Raw genomic sequence first — 20,439 nt, forward strand, 5'->3', positions numbered from 1 at the left:
TAATAGATGCAGCCCCCTCCCCCAAGTCTTTTGGGTTTATCTGATCTTTTAAAACTAAATATCCAGTTAGTGTATAAAATGGGTCATTCTGCAACCTTTTCATACATGGACATCCTGTGCTTTTCTCATGTTCAGTACACTGCCCTCACTCCCCTTCTTTAGTCTCTTCCCCACACAGTCCCTTCTCCCTTCATGGCATGCATGCATGTGTGTGTGTGTGCACTTTGTGTGTGTGTGTGTGAAGTCTAGATTCTTCATACAAGAGGAAATATGATGCTTGTCTTGTCTTATTCAACATTACTCTCTATAGTTCCCCCCATTTCCCTACACATGACAAGGCTCCATTCTTCTTTACGGCTTACTAAAACTCCTGCAATTTTATACATTGCTTCTTTGTGGTCTTGGCATTTTAGCTATATTATGTTGTGGAGATATTTTTTCTGGTCATATTTAAGTTTTAAATTTTAAAACACTTCTTGTGTTTGGATGTTCCTTCCATTCCCCAGTTTAATTTTTTTTTCTATAATTTCCCTGGATAGCTTTTCTGTGTTTTAAGTTTTAATTGCAGTTCCTTCTTCTTCCTGACAGAGCCAAAGATTTGTTCTTTTTATGATGTTCCAAATTCATGGAACTTTCTTGACTTTGTCTTCTATACACCCTAAATTCTTTACTGAAGCAAGTAGGAAATATTTTCCTGCCATGTGCTGTCCTTTGAGTAGACACAGGTTGCTCCTCAGCTGAGAAGCTTAGGGAGGTGCATTCAAAATAGCATAAATAACTTCTGGGGATTCTGAACTCCATGAGCAGGAATTTCACAACTAAGTGATACTGCTGACATAGCTGCTGCATGGTTCTGCACCTGTGACACTGAGTATCTGGTCAAAAACCCCATCCTCCACCCATGTCATGGTTTCTGATGTTACTGCCTGGATTCAGGCCTCTGGCTCTTGAGAAATAGCAGGACCGCTGGATGCATCACCTTCCAGAGTTCTTTTTTTTTTGTTGTTGTTGTTGTTGTTATAGAAATAACATCTTATAAAAATTAATGTTCAATTTCTCTCTTAGTTATTTCTATGCCCACCCCTCTTTCCTGGTTTCTGTTTAAAACTGGGGTAAAAATAAAAAGACCTGCACATAGTCATGTACTCTGCCCCAGTGACCAGAGCGCATCACTAGAGTTCCCAGTTCTTGCTGGCAAAATTACCTGAAATCGTAGACGAATACTCACTGTCTGTTCTTTTATGGAACAATGGCCTTTCACCTATTCATTTAACAGATATTTATGAGATATTATGAGAGCTGCTATTGAGACTGCTGTTGAAAAAAATAGCCATTCAGGAGCTTTTCAAAGAAAAATGTTTTAAAAGAAATGTCAGAGAACAATAAAATTGACCATTTTTTCCCAGTGTGAAATGATCACCAGAAAAATGCTGAAAAGGCAGTCATATAAAGAGGAGCTGGAGAGAGGGGATGTGAAACAGACGTCCCACTTGGGGCCTCTGAGCATTCTGCAGTCTCTCATTCTCTGTGCTTTGTACAGTTGTGTGTTAATCATCATCTACTCCAAAAAGAGCTTCTCCATGTGTGTCTTTCTGGGTCTGTGTTACCTCACTCTGGATGATCTTTTCTAGTTCCACCCTTGCCAGCAAATTTCATAATTTCCTTGTTTTTAATTATACTCACTTATAAGTGGATTTTAGTCATATAACACAGGATAGACATACTACAATGCACAGACCCCAAGAAGATAAGTCCAACGGGCATCTTAGGCTTCCTGTCAGCCCACTAGTTAGGGGAGTGGGGGATATCTCTGACATGGACTATGTTGCCTTCTTGTTCATCACTTCCCTCTGATGGAACTTCCCTACAAGGCCACAGGGGAGGAAGACGAACTCAGTCCTCGTGTGAATAGGGGGCTCCCCTATTCTGAGGAACAGGGGAGAGGGGATACGAGAAGGAGGATGGGACTGGGAGGAGAAGAGGGATGGGCCTATGACTGAGATGTCAATTGAATTAACTAGTTTTTAAAAAGCCTCTCTGATAAGGTTTGACTGATGCACTAATCTATAGGTGTAGGAATAAGTCACTAGGAGTAGGTTTAATACTATGCCCATTTAGCAGAGTGACGACATTCATAGATTCTCCTCTAGGGCCTGCGTGTGTCTCATCACAGGTTCCCGACCCCATTGACAGTTCTGGGTGTGGGCTTTATCTTGTGAAGTAGACCCTAAATCCAATCAGGAAGGGATTGGTTGGTCCCGTGACGTTCAGGCCTCTGTTGTACCGGTGGGCGTGTCTTGCTAGGCTAGCTGCTCCTGTGGCTCACGGGATCCGCAGCTGGGTAAGACTGAGGTGTGTTTAGCACTTTCCTGCGCTATGAATGCTCTCAGCAGAGAGAAGGCTTCCAGGTCAGTATTAGCTTGATTTCTCCATGTTCCATGACTTGTGTGGGTGGGGTCTTTAGCAATAGACTCTTACTGTCAAGTACAGTACTCTGTAGTGTTTGGGGATCTGTGAAACCTCACTGGCCAATAACTCTCCCAAAAGTAACCCATTCTTGGCCCTGTGGTGTCTTGTAGTATTAATTAGCCTGTGGGTATCTTGTAGGACCTTTGTTCCCCATTTATTGATCAGATACAGAAAAAGGGAATGAACTGGGAAGAGCTGATGGAATGGAGAGACCATGATCAAAATGTATTGTATGAAATTCTCAAAGAACTAAAATAAATGATTAAAAACAAAGAGAAGACAGAGTGATGGCAAATAAAAGAGGTTTAGAGGGATGGTGGACAAGAAGAATGGAGAGAGATGAATTGGGAGATGGTTGCATGCCTTCTCTTTCTCTGAAATTGAAGATTTGAAAAAAAAGATTTCTTGCCCTGGGGAGGAAGGAAAGGTGAGAGAGCTGCTGCAACTTAAGAAAGAGAGAGAATCTCCACAGTGTTACCCACAAAGATCTCCTCAGCTGTATCCATCCCTTGGAGGTGGGGTCAGAGGATCAGGACACGATCCTGAATGAGTGTTTCTGGGGCTTCCTGACCCACATCTTTTAACTGCCACCCAGAACTTGCCCTTATCTTCATCTTGCGTGTGGACTCTGAGGCATGTGGGCAGACTCCTGGCCTGTTTCCTCAGACTCATTGTAGCTCCATGCTCTGGGCCTGTGGGGCCGTGTCTTCTCTACAGAAAGTACTTACTCTGAAAAGGAGACTTGAAGGTTTTTCTGTGCCTATGTTCAGATTAACCCCTTGATCTTGAAGTCAGGTGATGAGAAGTCTGAGTCTCCTTTTCCAACCTCTGTAGTTCTTGCAAAGAACATATTGAGGAGGAATGTTTATCCAGCAAATTTCTCTTTCTCTTTCTCTCAATAAGTGAAAGGGGGAATGAAGAAGTCAATACATAAAACACAGGGCTAATTCCTTTTAAAGTATTTTTCAGGCATTTAGAACTTCTTTTAGATAAGTTTGTGTTGAATCAAGTCTTCATGGTTGTCATTCAAGCACTGCACCAGTGTTCAGAGTGGTCAATTTTGTGTATAGGGATATTTACAATGTACCTCTTTATGAAAGACATAAACTATTCCAGGTATCCTCTTTATGGAATCTGTCATTTTCTCAGGCTGCCGAAGGACTGGCTCCCTTTTCCTATTCATAAACCCCCTACAGTTGGTTTGATTTTGATTTGAAATGAAGAAGCATTAAAGCATCTTGTCCAGCCCATTGATTTAGAACCTCGGGCCTGAGCTTGATGGTGTTGATCATTGAGGTCCCTCCTCTCTGTCCAACCTTTATTCCTCTCCTAGGCCATCAACACCTCCATCAAAAGCAAGATCCCCTGTGTGGTGGTGGAAGGCTCAGGGCAGATTGCTGATGTGATTGCCAGCCTGGTGGAGGTGGAGGATGTTTTGACCTCTTCCATGGTCAAAGAGAAGCTGGTGCGATTTTTACCACGCACTGTGTCCCGGCTACCTGAAGAGGAGATTGAGAGCTGGATCAAGTCGGTGAGTTTTGGGAAAGATGCTGGAGGCTGGGTATGAGGAAGGCAGGTCCCTGGGATGGGATGATGTCTTATGTTCTTGATTCTACCGGCAATGGCTAGTGTTTGTTTTTTCTTCATGACTTCATGACTCTGGTCTGTAGCAGGTATCTTGCTGGAAAACGAAATTTGGATTAAGATGAGTGACTCTCCAATTAACTGTTTTTAATAGATATGGCACAAGGTTTAATCTCAACTCCTTTGCAAAGCTTGTCTTTTTCTCCTGCCACAATGCCAACACGTGTGCTTCCGTGTTTGGTATGCGTCACAGGTAGGAAGGAAGTCCCCGGCAGTGATATATTTGAGAAATGCAGACTCTATCCAGAGTTTATGTCTACTGAAGTCATCACTGTGAAAGAGCTGCCATCTACACCCTGGCCTACGGTTGCTTTGGAATCTCTCCTCTTTCCTCACAGACTTGTGAGAAAAGTTGACATACAGGAACACTTAAGCTTCTGGCTGATAGTCTCATGAAAACATTTGGGTGTGTTCATGATGCCCATTCTTCCTTTTCTTTGTTTCATGACTGCTGTTCATTTGCAGTGACTCATGGTTCTCTGGCTTCTCAGCACAAGAGAGAGCTTCAATTCATGTCATCGGGTCATCCCCACCAGCTCCTTCAGAAGTGGCCATATGTGTTTGGACGTTTTTAGGAGCATATGCTGTCACTTAATTTCTTTTCCCCCTGAAGAAATAACAGGCTTACAGCACAAGGGTTATTTTCATCATAGAGTTAATGGAAGGTTAGGTTTAGTATAAAGGATAATAATAAAAACAAGATTTAAAAAAGTATGTAAGTATATTGTAGTTCTAGCAGTATTTAGTATTTGTAGAGGCCCTCAAGATAGCAAATGTAGCAAACTGTTGCCCTGGAACATAAAAGATACTTTTTTTTTTTCTTACAATATTACTTCATGCAAGCCTGGGCAGGTCAAATACTGATGAAGAATAACACAAGTTGTCCCAACATTCTGTGTTGCCAGGTACTCTTTACTAACTCCCACAGAGTGGGTCTTAATGGCTTCCTGTAATTTTACTCAAGAGGACGACTAGCTCATAAGCCTGATGGAATGGTGGAATCTTAAGTGGTTAAAAACCACGTCCTTTCTAGACGTAGGCCATTGTCTAAAATTTGGAGCCTAAAAATGTAGTTGAATTTCATCCCCACAGCTGAGAGACAGCACCCATGCTGGGCCAGGCCTTGCCTAGCGATGCATGTGTGATCTCTCTTCTGAGATATTATTGCATGTTTTAGATTTTCTTTCTTTTTTTTTTCAGAATTGCAGCTTTTATTTAAGACCAATTCAACAAGCACAAACATTCTTTTTTCCAGTCATTCAAGGCTATCTACAATTTTTCATCTTTATTTATTTTTTATATTTACATTTCTTTTTTTTATAATTTTATTTTTTTCTTATCAGTTACATTTTATTAACTCTGTATCCCAGCTGTATCCCGCTCCCTCATTCCCTCCCAATCCCACCCTCCCTCCCTCATCTCCACCCTGCCCCTTTCCTAGTCCACTGATGGGGAGGACCTCCTCCCCATTTATCTGATCCTGTTTTATCAGGTATCTTCAGGACTAGCTGCAAAGTCCTCCTCTGTGGCCTAACAGGACTGCTCCTCCCTTGGGGGGTGGGGAGGTCAAAGAGCCAGCCATTGAGTTCCTGTCAGAAATAGTCCTTGTTCCCCTTACTATGGGAAACCAATTGGTTACTGAGCTACCACGGGCTACATCCGAGCAGAGGTTCTAGGTTATATCCATACATGGTCTTTGGTTGAATGTCAGTCTCAGAAAAGACCCTGTGCCCAGATATATTCTGGCACTTTCTCAGACAATTAGGAATAGTGCTTCCTCAAGACCCAGCCATACCACTGCTAGGTATATACCCAAACTTTGCTCAAGTACATAAAAGGGATACTTGCTCAACCATATTTATAGCAGCTTTATTTGTAATAGCCAGAACCTGGAAACAACCTAGATGTCCATCAACGGAGGAATGGATACAGAAATTGTGGTATTTTTACACAATGGAATACTACTCAGCAATCAAAAAGGAGGAAATCATGAAATTTGCAGGCAAATGGTGGGATCTAGAAAAGATCATTCTGAGTGAAATATCCCAGAAGGAGAAAGACAAACACGGTATATACTCACTTATATAGACCTATAAGTATATACTCACTTATAAGACCTATAAGATATGATAAACATAATGAAATCTATACACCTAAAAAAAGATAATCAAGAGAGCGGACATGGGGTAAGATGATCAATCCTCGTTTAGAAAGACAGATGGGATGTGCATTGAACGTATGACAGGAGTCTACTGAAGGCATCTGAAAGACTCCAACTAGCAGTGTTTTCAAAGCAGATACAAAGACTCATGACCAAACCTTTGGCAGAGTACAGGGAATCATAAGAAAGAAGGGGAGTTAGTCTGATGGGGAAAGGATAGGAGCTCCACAAGGACCAAATATATCTGGGCACAGGGTCTTTTCTGAGACTGACATTCAACCAAGGACCATGTTTTTTTTTTTTTTTTTTTTTTTTAGATTTTCATACCAAAAGGTTTAACACTGGCGGTTTTGTAAGAGCTTTCTTGTAGGGGCTTTGTTTTGTCATGTCTAAGGCAGCACAAGAATCAGAAGAATGGAGATGAAGACTGAAATGTACAGAAGGTGTAGGCAAAGTTGAACAAAGAGGTTGAGAGACATCCAGCCATTGCTATCCTTCGTTGTGTGGGTTCCCAGAGTGCACTGGTCAAGTTCACACATCACAGTCAGTATGTGACAAACACTGGCTTCCTTAGGCCAGAGCATCATACCATTCAAGCAACAGATGCCAGTGAAGATAACCATCAAAGATTCAGCTAGGGAAGGTCTAACTCACTGTCTACCTGGGTAGTGATGGTGGAGAGTGGCCAGGAAATCCATTCCTTGATTTTATCTCCACATGGAAATACAGAGGTGAGGAGTGGGGTGCTTACTCTCTGAAGTGGGTATGCCTTTTTAACTCTCTAAATCTCGCATATCGGTATAGTCTTAGTTATTTCTAACAGGTGAATAGACCAACCTTAGTCACAGGTGTTGCATGCTGATTGTCTCCCCTGGTTCCTGCAATGAGTGGGAATAAGTCAGTGCTCAGTGCAAGGATATGCAGAGAGAAAGGAAGACAGAACTATTATTGTCTCCCTAACAAAGGCCTGGGTGCATTCCAATAGCTTTCATTTTTAATCCTTCTCAAAGCTGACACCTGGATTCTGGTTTATGTCATGTTCAAAGAACAAAACAGTCCTAATGGTCCCTCCATTCTTTATGAGGGATTTTGATTTCTACTTCAAGAAAACTATCATAGGCAATTCATTTTAAGCTAAATGTCAGGCTAATTTTGCTGCCTTTGATTATATTATAATTCCTGTAATTCATATATAATTCATATTCACATCTAATTAAATATATTTATTTCTAATCATGTCAACCAGAAGACGTATATAAAAATGAAAATTACTCTGGCATTTTAACTATGCATTCATATGGAGTTGTGTGATTGGTTCAGATTTCCCAAAAGACCAAACTTGAGAGTAGGATTATTAACTAATAAATATGTAAATTAGTGAAATATATAAGAAACCTTCCATAATACTCTTGAGTGACCTTGCTGGTCATATGGATGGCTGACCTCTGAAGCTGACCTCATGCTTATACCATCTCTCCAAGAAATCCTACCTTTCCTTCTGCCCCTGGGAGTTCACCTTCTCCTGCAAAAACCCCCTCACAGTGATTCCACACAAATACTCTGAGCGCATTAAGATCTTGACTTTCCAGAGTATCTGAATATGAGCCACACTAGATACCATTCATTCAAACATCTAAAGCTATTTCATCTTCTGTTCATTTGGTTGCTATTAATTGTGGGTATGCCTTGTGCTAGATTTGGTTTGGTCACACTAAGAATTGTGTATGCATCAGAGATAGCCTGTGGCCTCGCACAGGGAGCATAAGTTTACAAAAGCTTCGTGTGACATTGTTATGAAAATCAGTCTATTATTTCAAGCTGAAATGGGCGTGCATTGGATACTGTTCTCACTGGTGTGAACAAATGCCCGAGGAGGACCAACTCAAAGGAGGAAGGTTTTATTTTAGCTCACAGTTCTAGGGGATATAGTCCATCACGCCAGGGAAAGCATGCTGGCAAGAGCATGAGACAGCTGATGACGCTGCCTCTCTAGGCGAAGCAGAGAGAGAGAGGGAGAGGGAGAGGGAATGCTGGTGGTCAGCTCACTGTCTCCTTCTGGATCCCCTTCTTTCTGGAGTCTCCTTATTCACCCACCTCCTTAAAGGGTGCCACTCATATTTAGGCGGGGTCTCTTCATCTCAGTGCAATCTAAAGGGTTCCTTATAGACATGCCTGGAGTTTGTTTTCATTCTGTCAAGTAGACAACCAATATTAACCATCACTGGGTATTCTGAAGAAAAATAGCATGGCTAGAGAAGGGCGTGTTATGGTGGGAGGCTTTATGGAAGGCTCTCAAATGAAGTACTGTGGGAACCAGTATCTGAAGGGTGGAGAGCGACTGAGGTGAGGGTGGGCATTGCGATGGTGGAAACAGCATGCACAAAGGTCCTGAGGTGAGAAGCTGATAACATCTGAAGAACTGAATGATGGCAGAGGAGATACATGTGTGAGTCAAGGGGACCAGGGCAGGCAGCTATCCAAGCACTGCTTTCAAGTTTGGGTCTTGATTAGCTGTCATGAGATATTATTGAAAGCCCAAAAAGGGGAAAATGATTTCCTGTTTGCATTCAGGAACTCTTGCACTGGTTGCAGCCAGGCACGGGGGTGGGGGAGATACGGAACCCTCTCTAGATCTGTCACTGCTTTGTACCCATGTTTATTTTATTTTCCTCTCCTTTCATCGAAAAATCAAAGAGGTCTTACCCCCCATGGAGCTGCCCACTTCAAGCATGCTCCATGACCCTGGGCCCTAGATCTGCTTCCTCACCCATCATTTCTTTCTGGATTCCAATGCTTTGGTTTGAATAAAGGATGCAAGCATGGTAAAGAGTCTTTTTTTTTTTCTGTGCTTACTTTTTTCTCTCCCTCAAAATCCTCATGGTTTGTGTTTAGCTGATAGACACTCTGATTTATCTCCCCTTGTCTAGGTGTGCATTTTTTGAACCCAAGTGTTCATCATCACCCTTCCCAAGGAGCAGAAGCCTTAAAAGTTCACTTCCTACTAGCCACACCCAAGAACTTTCTCAGTCCATATCTTTCTGTATTCCAACAGCAAGGCCCTGAAACCTCTGGCTCTTGCCCAGCAGAGACCCAGAAGGTGCAGGTCCAAATTTTGCTAGTGAAATCACCATATTCTAAAACTGACACTACCAAAGCAGCTGTGCTCTTTTCATTGAGGAAGAAATGAAATTCTTGAGGGAGCCACCATCCTTGCTAGTACCTAGAGCGTTGAAATTAGATGCCTTTCAAAGCATCTGTTTCAAAATTAAGCACTAGAGACAATCACAAAGGATAATACATTTGTTTCTCATAAGGGATATTGATCTCTGTGGTGCCAAGTCCTGGATCACAGTGATTCCATACACTACTATGAGTATCAAGATCTTCATTTTCCAGAGTATCTGAATATGAGCCACGATAGGCACCGTTCCTTAAAACATCTAAAGCTATTTCATCTTCTGATCATTTGGTTTCTTCCTGTTTGCCTTTAAACTATTCCTTCCTCCCGTCTCAGACTTTGTGACCAGCCACAAATAAGTCTCCATCATCTTTTGTTGCCTGTCCATTCATTTACTTACCAGACAATTGAGATCTTTAGTGTTTCAGATTTTGTTACACACACACACACACACACACACACACACACACACAGAGTTGAATGAGGCTTTCACAGCACTATAATAGGAACTTTTTGATGTGTGTGTTCCCACATAACCAGCACTCTGACCACAATAGTTATTGAGGTCAAGGGCTCATTTATACAATTCAGAAGTTAGAGGCTGTGGGTTTAGCTGATGTAGGTGAGGAAGTAGATCTAGAATTCTCAATATGTGGACATTTAAAACAAAGATGGAATAAACATAGGTGGGGAGACGCAGATAAAACCCCACCTCCACCCTGGGGAGCTATAGATAGTAAATGATTGTTGGGGAAGGAGGAGTCATATCCTCAGTGGTGTAAAGTTGCCTCAGCTCAAATGAATAATCCTTTATCCATGCTCATGCAGGAAACTCTAATTAAATGCTATAGGACTGATTGATGGGTAGACAGACAGAAAGGCAGGCAGACAAGGAGAGAGAGAGAGAGAGAGAGATCACAGTAGCAGAAGGCTTATTGGGAAGAAGAAAGGCTTTAGAGGAAGGTGGAGGGAATAAGAAGATAAGAGGGTGTTAGGGTCAAAGATGTTGTATATACATGTATGTGTGAAACTATGAAAGAATAGATATATTTTAAAAGCTTATATTAATTGTACCTGAGATCAGTTGGTTGACAGAATTCTTCCTGACATATTACCAGCTCAAAGAAATTCTTGAGAGTTCCCACCTACTCACAGTTATTAAGATGGAAGAGGCTGGTGATGAGATCGTGAGCAACGCCATTTCCTATGCGCTGTATAAAGGTAAGTGGCATCAATTCCCTGAGAGTGCATCTTGGAAGACAAAAGGACTGCTATAGAAGGTGAATTTCCTTGCATGGATGTATTTCACAGAATAACAATTTTTATGCCACTAAAACGCTGATCAGGTGTAAGCAAAATACTCTGCAAAGAGCTGTTTCTAACAGTGGTTTAAAGTACTTTTGGAGCCCCAGACTCCTTTAAAAATGTTGTAAAGACTTCGTACTTGCAGGGGTGTGTGCACACATGCTTCTCTTGGACACATGTTCATGTGCCACACACACACACACACACACACACACACACACACACACACACCACAAATAACTTTGAATTTAACTTCAGGGGTTCACACAACTCCTGAAGCTTATGATTGACCTCTAGGAAGAACAAGTCTTTGCTGTCCTAGAATTCCAGCAATGTGAGCCAGGGATGATGGCATGTGCCTTTAATTCTGGCACTCAGGAGGCAGAGGCAGGCAGATCTCCACGAGTTTGAGGCCATCCTGGTCTACATAGTGAGTTTTGGAAAGCCAGAGTTACATAGTGAGACTGTTTCTCAAAAAAGCATTCCATCAAAGTGAAATTATCTGTAGTAAATAGAAACTATGAGAGAAATATCTGACTAATAAAGGCAAAGTATACAGAGAAGATCTGGAACCACATGGAGCATAATTTAATCATTAAGTTTTTATTAGAACATTCTTGTGCTTGTCAGAAGTTGTCAATACTGGTATTCATTCTAATAGAATAAGGTCTATATGGATACATAGATCTAGAAAACATCGGCTCTGGAAATACCCGTGTGTGCTAAACTAGTTACTTCTTTCATATATTTTTTTTTTGTGGTCAAATATCTAATAAAAGAAATGTAAGGGAGGAGGATTAATTTTGAATCATGATTTTAAAGGATGCAGTCTACCATGGAAGCTCCATGGAAGGCAGCTCCATGGAACTGGAGTATATGCCTAAGACTCCTCACCAACTCGTATTTGGATAGACAAGGAAGAAAAGATATAGATGATAAGGACAGATGATAAAAAGATAGATGATAGAGATAGGTGACAGATGATAGAGAGACAGATGATAGATAGATAAATAGGTAGGTAAATGATAGATGATATATAGACAGACAGACAGACAGATAGATAGATAGACATGAGAAAGTGGAGAAAGAAGGGAAGGGAAGAGATTGGGTTGAAGTTGGGCCTCTGAGATCTACTTTCTGTGACCCACTTCCGCAAGCTAAGCCCTGCCTCCTAAAGGTTTACAGCCTCTCAGAACTGTGCCAGCAGCTAGAGACCAAATATTCAAGCACAGGAGCCTGTGGGGAACCATTTACACTCAAATCATAACAAATGCATTGCTACGATATGGCTAAGTATTTTGCAAAATATTTTATTTTGAAATATAATACTTATGGAGCCTCAGTCTATAGAGACTTGTGTTACACTGTTTCATAAGTAGCAGAAAGATATTATGATCCGAGTTGGTCATTATAGACTTCAGGACATATGCAACTCAGATTAGAATTAGAGAAAATAGAGGGAGAGGAGAGTTTTGTCTGATTCCAGGAGACCTGCTTTGATGAATGGCTCTGCTGTTCAGATACAGTAGCCTGCCTTCCTCATGCATGAACCATTGTCTGTTGCTTTTCTTTCTGCCCACTTTTAGCCTTCAGCACTAACGAGCAGGACAAAGACAATTGGAATGGGCAGCTGAAGCTTCTGCTGGAGTGGAACCAACTGGACCTTGCAAATGATGAGATCTTTACCAATGACCGCCGGTGGGAGGTAGCAGAAGGCTCCAGGGTTATTCCTGGGTTAGCATGGACAATGGTCTCAATAATAGATGGCCTATAGCCAACAAGGTCATCAGCCTAGAATCATGTTAATGATTGTTTTGTTCTGGTGTATCAGTGCTGTCCAGCCTCACTTTCCTTAATTGTAGGATGGGATGATGACATTGTCTTAGTAGGTTTCTTGCAAACAGAAAATATAGCCAAAGGCTTGAATGTAAGCTTTTCTAAATGTATAGCCCTGTTGGCAGGGGATAAGAGAAGATCATAGGTCTGCTCTCGAGAGTGGCTGGGTAAAGGTATGGGGACTAGTATGGGACTATTGATCTGGCTTGACAAAAAAGATCAAGATAGCGACATTCTTTTGCCACCTTTCCACCCACCTAAATCTTGATAGATTTGTCAGGGGTGGGACATATGAGGGAAAGTGGAACAATTTTGCTGAAGACACTTACTTGTGACTCCCTGGGCCAAATGAGCGCCTCTAATATGGAAGCTGAACATGTCATTAAAAACTATGATTTTCCAGCGGATCACTTTTCTATATTTTCACTTTGATAAACATTTAGGAATGCATTTATGGGAGACCAGTGGCATACATCTAAAGTTCAGTCACCTTTGGAGGAACAATTAAACCATCAAACAGAGATTTACAGGGTGCCTCTTTGTGCATCTGTTTTTAATCTTCTGAATCAGTTCAAGTCATTATGGGCACTTAGGGTATTTTTTATTTTGCACATGTGTGGATGGATTTGAATGCTTACATAACTCAATTTCCATCTTCAGCAGCCAGGTTTAAGAAAACACTCTTGGAAATATTACGGTATCATCAAAGACCAAGAGTTGACTTACATTAACATATGATCAATTTTAATGGCAGTAGTGGAAATACTAAATGGCTCATGAATTTTTGAGTTATTCATCCCTTTAGCAAACACTGTCTAGTGTTTGGTTTTTGCACCATAATGAACCCTGTTACATATCACAAGGTTTTAGTTAATGGAGGGAACGAACTGTAAGTGCATTAATTAATTGATTCATAAATGAGCCCCTCTGTGTAAACTGTTCTATTTAAATAAGGTCAGGTGGTAAATAAACAAGCTCAGACACATGAACATTATACATTTGATTTTATTAAGTCAGCTGAAGGTGGCTAGGGGGAAGGGCACAGTGTAAGAGTTTGAGTGCTGGAGTAGCTTTCTGTGTATCCTTGAGCAAGGCTCTCAACTATGCTCTGGGTTAGCCCTTTTACAGTGGCATGCTGGAGCCAACTCATAGCCTGCAAAAACTAGCTGCTAGGTTTTTAGAAATTTAGGGGGTTGCCTGTTGAACATAGCCATTATTAAAAATCAGATCATGCAACTTTATAATTTGAATAAATTTTATGAAAATCAAAGGTAAGGAGTAATCAAGGCTAACACCTTTTCAGAAGGTGGAGATAGGTCAGTGGTTAGAGTGTTTATACTGCAAGTGTGAAGCCACCAACAGTCATGTAAAAATCTGGGTATGGCTGTGCGTGTCCGAAATGTCAGCCTTGAGGGATGGAGATTGGTGGATAACAAGAGCTCATTGGCTAGACAAACTAGCTGAAGAGACCATGACTTTTTAGTTATTTTACTTGTGTTGGGGGGGTCACTTCTGTTGCTCCCATCAACTGTTAGACAGTGGTGTGGCCCTCCAGAGCTATTCCTGGTTCTGCATTCAGAGGTGTCATAGCCGTAGCTGAAAACTCACCACGGAGCGTGTGCATCTTAGGAATCAGCAGATAGTCCATCAGGGTCTGTGCTCCTCTCAGAGAATGACTGTTAAATGTTTGTCAGGCTTGCCTGAAAACAGAGACCATAGCTAGGGCACTTTCCTCAGTGTGTTGTTACACTGATTAAATTAAATGGTGGTTCTAAAGGACTCAGAACACTGGCTCTTATGAAGCTCTATACTATTATCCACTTAAAAGCAAATTTTAAAATGGCATCATGCAGTGCTTTACAATGCACGTGGTGGTTTCCTAGCTACTCACACCAATCCTGAGCAGAGATGATCTCATTTTGTTGACAAATGAGTCAGAGCACCATAGATGTTGCAGGATGGGGGTTCCTGGTGGTGTCGGGGAGGGTGGGGCTGGGGGTGGGAGGGCTGCTCTGAACTAGATTCTCAGAGCATGACCTGGGCTGTCTCATTTTGTTTTTGCCAAGCAGAACAAAACAAACAGGGGCTGAGACATAATCTAGTTTCTGACTCAGGAAACTAGAGAATGGTGGAATCAAGGTTCGGAAACAGATATGGGTCTTCCTGCAAAGCCTTTCCTTTCCTGAACACAACTGTTTCTCAGTGTTGTCCTAAAACTAGTTACAGTATAACCCAGAAACATGTTAGTGCTGTAAACTGCTGGATTCCACCTCAAGCTTGCTGAGTTAGAAACAAGGTCCATCGCCAACAGTCCTCTGTAACAAGTCAGCTGTGTTTGAGAACCGCTTGCCCCAAGCTGTCCAGGTGGGAAGGCCCATAGACACCCCCCTACACACACAAAATGAAATGCAAGATAGGGGGTGTAATGGACACATCCTCTGAGGACAGTGGAGAAAATGGAGCTTCCACTCTCTCCAGATGAACTGCCCTGCCTATCCCAGAGAGATCTAAAGAGTGGGGGACCCAAAGAACCTTTAACAATTGTCCCTAGGCTACGTGTGAATCTAAATAAATGACATCAGGCAGGTAGGAAAAGCACCAATGCTGCCATAATGGTGGTGGCTAGACAAGGAACTGAGGAACCGAATTAGGCTGCCATGATTGAGGAGTCAGGGAGTCAATGGGTACCAGAGGACCCGGGCTCCTGGGAACAGATGCCACAGGCTTCTGCTGGAGGTGTCCATGTTATCAGACCTCGCACCTTCTACTTTTAATGCTAGAAATTAAATCTTGATGGCCCCTTGGATCATGAGTGTTGGCAGTGACACTGACTTGTAATAAATATTGTGGCAGTCACATAATACACTTAAAAGCTGCCAGTGTGCAGCTACCAGCTTGCAGCTGAAGTGAACACCCATCATCCTTCAAATTCTTAGAAAGCATCATGGCTCCTGCCTGTAATCTCAGCCTTTTGGGAGGCTGATGCAGGAGGATTGCTATGAATCCAAAAGCCAGCATGGATTATGTAGTGAGTTTCGGGCCAGCCTGGGCTACAAGTTAAGAACATATCTAAAAATAAATAAGAAAAAAAAAAGAAAAGAAAAAAGGATTCTTGGGGAAGCTAGGTAGGATAATTTTCACCAGACACAGGTAAAAATGTTGACCCAGGTAGCGAACACCCAGTGTTCCAGTGACTCGCTCCTGCACCACACCCCAGCTCTTTGCTAGACAATATGAGGCTTGATGGGTTCTATTCTGGCAGTTGCGTGAGAACTTTCACAGTCTAGGGAAGGTCAGAGTTCAGCTAAGAAGGGCACAGACCCACGGGCATGAACAGACAGCATTGGCAACTGGTTCACAGTCGGTGTCTATTGTAGACTCCCACTGTTGGCTTCCGCTCCCTGATGCTCTTCATGCCATGTGGCAGAGCCAGCTCCTGGCCCAACATCATGCCTAAATGGGCACTGCTATCTCCACGTAAGAGCCCAGGGCACATTCAGCGGCTCCCCTGTGCTGTTTTCCCATGTAGATGCTGAAAAGATGACTTTTATTGTCAAAGCAGGATGCAGAGAGAAGCTGAAGGCAGTAGGATTTTGTGGCTGAAACACAGAGACACGCTGTGTTTTCTTTATTGGCCTTGTGGTCTGAGCTCTCTCCTGCTCTTTCTCTTCAGTCTGCTGACCTGCAGGAAGTCATGTTCACGGCCCTCATAAAGGACAGGCCCAAGTTTGTCCGACTCTTTCTGGAGAACGGCCTGAACCTGCAGAAGTTTCTCACCAATGAAGTCCTCACCGAGCTCTTCTCCACCCACTTCAGCACCTTGGTATACCGGAACCTACAGATCGCCAAGAACTCCTACAACGACGCGCTCCTCACCTTTGTCTGGAAGCTTGTGGCAAACTTCCGCAGAAGCTTCTGGAAGGAGGACAGAAGCAGCAGGGAGGACTTGGATGTGGAACTCCATGTACGTAGCAGGGAGGCTATTTGAGTTCAGTTCTCCGCCTCCGTATTCCCTATTCCCAGAATTCAATCCTCTGCCTTCATCTTTACTGTTCTTTCCCCGATTGCCGCAAAGCACCTGTAAGGGTGACCTGCATTTTCTCTACCATCTTTCCTAAAGAATAAAGTCCCTGGGAGAGTTCTCCGATGTCTTTCTCTAGGCCCCTGGCTGTGCTTAGGTTACATTATTTCTAGATCAGAAGGCTTGTGTGACACACTTTCTGAGGCTGTTTGATGGGAACAGGGACTAACAGATGGCTCCCTGCTCATGTCTCAGCCTGTTTACAAAAATAGCTCCCTGCTGCCAGGTGAAAGAGCGAAGGACTGCCCGTAATTATTCTGTGGCTAGATGGAGCAGCGGGTATTTCCACTAGAGCACTTGTGGACTCCTTGAGGTTCCTTTTTGAGTCCACACAGGTCCAGCTCCACCGGTCTGCATCAACAACTATTATTAACATTTGCTCTTGTCAGAGGCCGGTGCTGGGGGCGTACCCCAATTACCCCTCATTTAGAAGAGACAATTAGGGGGCATAGTAACGTGAGCCTGAGGTAACACGCCATGGCTGTGGGCTTCTTGCTCTTCTGACAACACTGCCTCACTCTCCAAATAAACCACTTTCCTCCAATTCCTATCTCAGGATTGCTTCTGGAGAAACGCAAACAAGATCACTATCATCTGTAACTGAGACTTTTAAAAGTGTGTGTGTGTGTGTGTGTGTGTGTGTGTGTGTGTGTGTGTATGAACTTGAAGGGTGGTTGAGCTGAAAGTGTAGATCTTCTGTTTGACATTTATTTATGTTTAAAAATTTGAAACAGAGCATGTAACTGGGCCTCATATGTATAGTTTAGAATTTAGTAAAATGAAAAAGGGAGCTGAAAAGAGACACACACAGTCACTTTTTATTTGAAATGTTCCTTGAAAGATACAGAATCTTAGGTATGAGCTAGGACTGCAATCTTTGAATAACAGTCCAGAGAAATAAGCACATTTTATGTGGTAGCAATTGGATGGAAGCCACAGCAAAGTTAGATTTAATCTGAACACTTTTTTTTTCCCTAGCCGAGAGGCTGATGTAGAGGATGGAAAGGAATTGCTTTCTCCATGGCATATCAGGAGTCATTCAGTCTTTAAATTGCTCTCAGCACATTTCCCCCCTTCATACTTTCCCACAGTCATACTTTGTCTCTTATGATAGATGAAAGATTTTGTGTCAAGTCACATCACCTGCTGAGCTTCAGCAAGCAAGGAGAATCACATTACTGTGCTGCTAAAACAGACTCAGCCCCGAGGTCTCCAACAAGAGGCCTGCCTGTTTCTTGGGCCTGTTAGAATAGTGGACCTAAAGTGGGTTACATTTGCATGTGGTGACCCGATGTTCTGGCCCCTGGCAGGATGCTTCCCTCACCACCCGGCACCCTCTGCAAGCTCTCTTCATCTGGGCCATCCTTCAGAACAAGAAGGAACTCTCCAAGGTCATTTGGGAGCAGGTAAATATCCAGGTCCACAATAAATCGGCACCAAATACATGCTGTGTCATAGGAGTCCTGAACTCACATGCCCGATTTAGAATTTGGGGCATCTGGTACATAGAACCATGGTCGCGCCTCTTTTTGCATGTTCTTGGGAGTGTGTCTGGGATGGGTGGTCCCCAGAAAGGAGTCATGTAGGGGCCCTCCAGCACACCCCTGCTCCCTGGGTGTCTGTGCACAAACCTTTCCCCAAGCATAAGAAACTTTGAAATTTAACCTAGAAATTAATTTCTAAGTCCTTACCTTACATGGGCAAGGCCTTAGGTTTGATCCCCAGCACTGAATAATGATAAGATTAAGATTAAAATAATACTTTCTAGCTTTTATTCCAGTATGGACCAAGAGGTTGGGCCTGTACAAATTCTGCTTTGAAATCTTGAGAGTTTTCTTTGTGGTTTAGTACGTCGTTGTTTCTATAAATGAATTTGTGGACACCTGTGCTTCCATCGCCGCTTCAGCCCTTGACTGCTGAATTCAGACACAGCCTTCAGTTACATGGGCTCAGGTCTTCAGTGTTCTCATTCTCGCTCCCTGTGTCTTGGCTGTTAACCACATGATAATATGGAAATAGAGGGTCAGCCAGGCTTCATGTTATTAGAGGCATAATGTCTCGCAATATTTATCCAGGTATTTTCTATTTATCTGCTGATTCCATGTGCAAGACCATAAATAGTTTATTGAGGTCCGAGTCTGTTCCAAGCTCATTACAAACCTGACCTTCAATCACGCTAAGTAGCTGACTTGGCCATTTCCTGTTTGCATATACCTTTCAAAAATTCATGTTGATGTTACCACTTCAAGAGATTAAGAATTAACCAACATTTCCCCATCCCTGTCCCCCAAAAGACCAAAGGCTGTACTCTGGCAGCCTTGGGGGCCAGCAAGCTTCTGAAGACCCTGGCCAAAGTTAAGAATGACATCAACGCTGCTGGGGAATCAGAGGAACTAGCCAATGAGTATGAGACCCGAGCAGTGGGTAAGTGTCCCGTAGTATTTGCCAAGGTATCTCACCTAGAAGGCTTAGGTGGGAAGTGGAAGGTAGGAGGGACTGTTTTAGGTAAGCAGAGGTAGGGGACCTGGAGCCCTTCCCAGAGAATGCTGCAGAGAGGGCTCCCCAGGTGCTGAAGGCGCTCAGCTCCACAAGTATTTATCAACACCCTCTGAGGTGAAGAGCCCCACCAGCTATCTAAAGAAAACATCTCTGTGGCAAGGGTCACATTGGACAGCTTTCTCAGTGGCTTCTGTATGCCTGGCTCCTCGTGCCCAATCTGTTCAGGCTTTAACTGGGGATAGGCGGGCCAGGTCCCGTGTCTGCTGTCTGAGCCCAGCTCTCCCCTCCCTGGTGATAGAGCTGTTCACTGAGTGCTACAGCAGCGATGAAGACCTGGCAGAGCAGCTACTGGTCTACTCCTGTGAAGCCTGGGGCGGGAGCAACTGTCTGGAGCTGGCGGTGGAGGCTACAGACCAGCATTTCATCGCTCAGCCTGGGGTCCAGGTAAGCTGAAGTCAGGCCCTGAAAAATGTACCCAGGAACGGGCCTGACATCACATGCTACCAGGGTAGCATTTAGAAAATGACATTAAAAGCCACTTTTCTCATCCCATATAAAAACCATTGAGAGAGTTTCTGGGTGACAATATGGAAGACAATGACACATAGGCTTTTGTGGAAAGTCTTACCCCAACAGATGGTACAGGAATGCATCAGTCAACTTTCCAGCACTGTAGCACTGTGTGCCTTAGGTGATCAACTTAACAAAAGGAAAAGTTTTGTTTTGGCTCACACTATTTGGGGGTTTAGTTCATGGTTGGTTGTGTCAGTTGCTTCTGGGTGTATGATGAGGCAGGGCCTTATGGACAGAGTATGTGGTAGAGGCGGACACTCACCTCATGACAGCCAGGAAGCAGGACGTGAGGAATAAGAGGAACCAAAGTCTCTTCAAAGGTGTAGCCTCCAATGGTCTAAGAGTTCCCCCTAGGCTCCATCCTCTTGAAGACTGTCCTACCTTCCAGAATGCCTTTAGGGTATGGAAACAATACTTAAGATCCAAACCACAGTGTGGTGTCAATCTGACCTACTGTAGAATCACCTAGGAAGAGTCTCGGGGAGGGTTTGTCTAGATCAGTTGGCAGGTTCCGTGTGTCTGTGGAGCGGAGTCATCTAGGTTGCCTTGGTTGGTGTGGGACCCAGCCCACCATGGGAGGCCGTATTTCCTGGTTTTAGACCCTGGGCTGTATAAGAACAGAGAAAGCTTGCTGAATACTAAGCATTCATGCACTCCTCTCTGCTCTTGATTGCGGATGTCACATGACTCGCT

The 20,439-nt window shown here is 43.2% G+C and overlaps 1 protein-coding gene across 1 annotated transcript in view; it reads left to right on the forward strand.

The window, feature by feature from the left end:
• Window positions 1-3,808: 3,808 nt before the first annotated feature.
• Window positions 3,809-20,439, forward strand: part of Trpm8 (transient receptor potential cation channel subfamily M member 8) — a 54,109-nt gene continuing 37,478 nt past the window's right edge. The window contains exons 1-7 of the mRNA XM_021631744.2: window positions 3,809-4,000; window positions 10,571-10,673; window positions 12,344-12,462; window positions 16,267-16,557; window positions 17,985-18,080; window positions 18,969-19,098; window positions 19,472-19,617. Of these exons, the coding sequence (XP_021487419.2) occupies window positions 3,917-4,000; window positions 10,571-10,673; window positions 12,344-12,462; window positions 16,267-16,557; window positions 17,985-18,080; window positions 18,969-19,098; window positions 19,472-19,617 (969 nt within the window). The 5' untranslated portion in view covers window positions 3,809-3,916. The remainder of the gene's footprint in view (window positions 4,001-10,570; window positions 10,674-12,343; window positions 12,463-16,266; window positions 16,558-17,984; window positions 18,081-18,968; window positions 19,099-19,471; window positions 19,618-20,439) is intronic.

This window comes from Meriones unguiculatus, chromosome 15 (genome assembly GCF_030254825.1).
Source record: "Meriones unguiculatus strain TT.TT164.6M chromosome 15, Bangor_MerUng_6.1, whole genome shotgun sequence".
Classification (NCBI taxonomy): Eukaryota; Metazoa; Chordata; class Mammalia; order Rodentia; family Muridae; genus Meriones; species Meriones unguiculatus.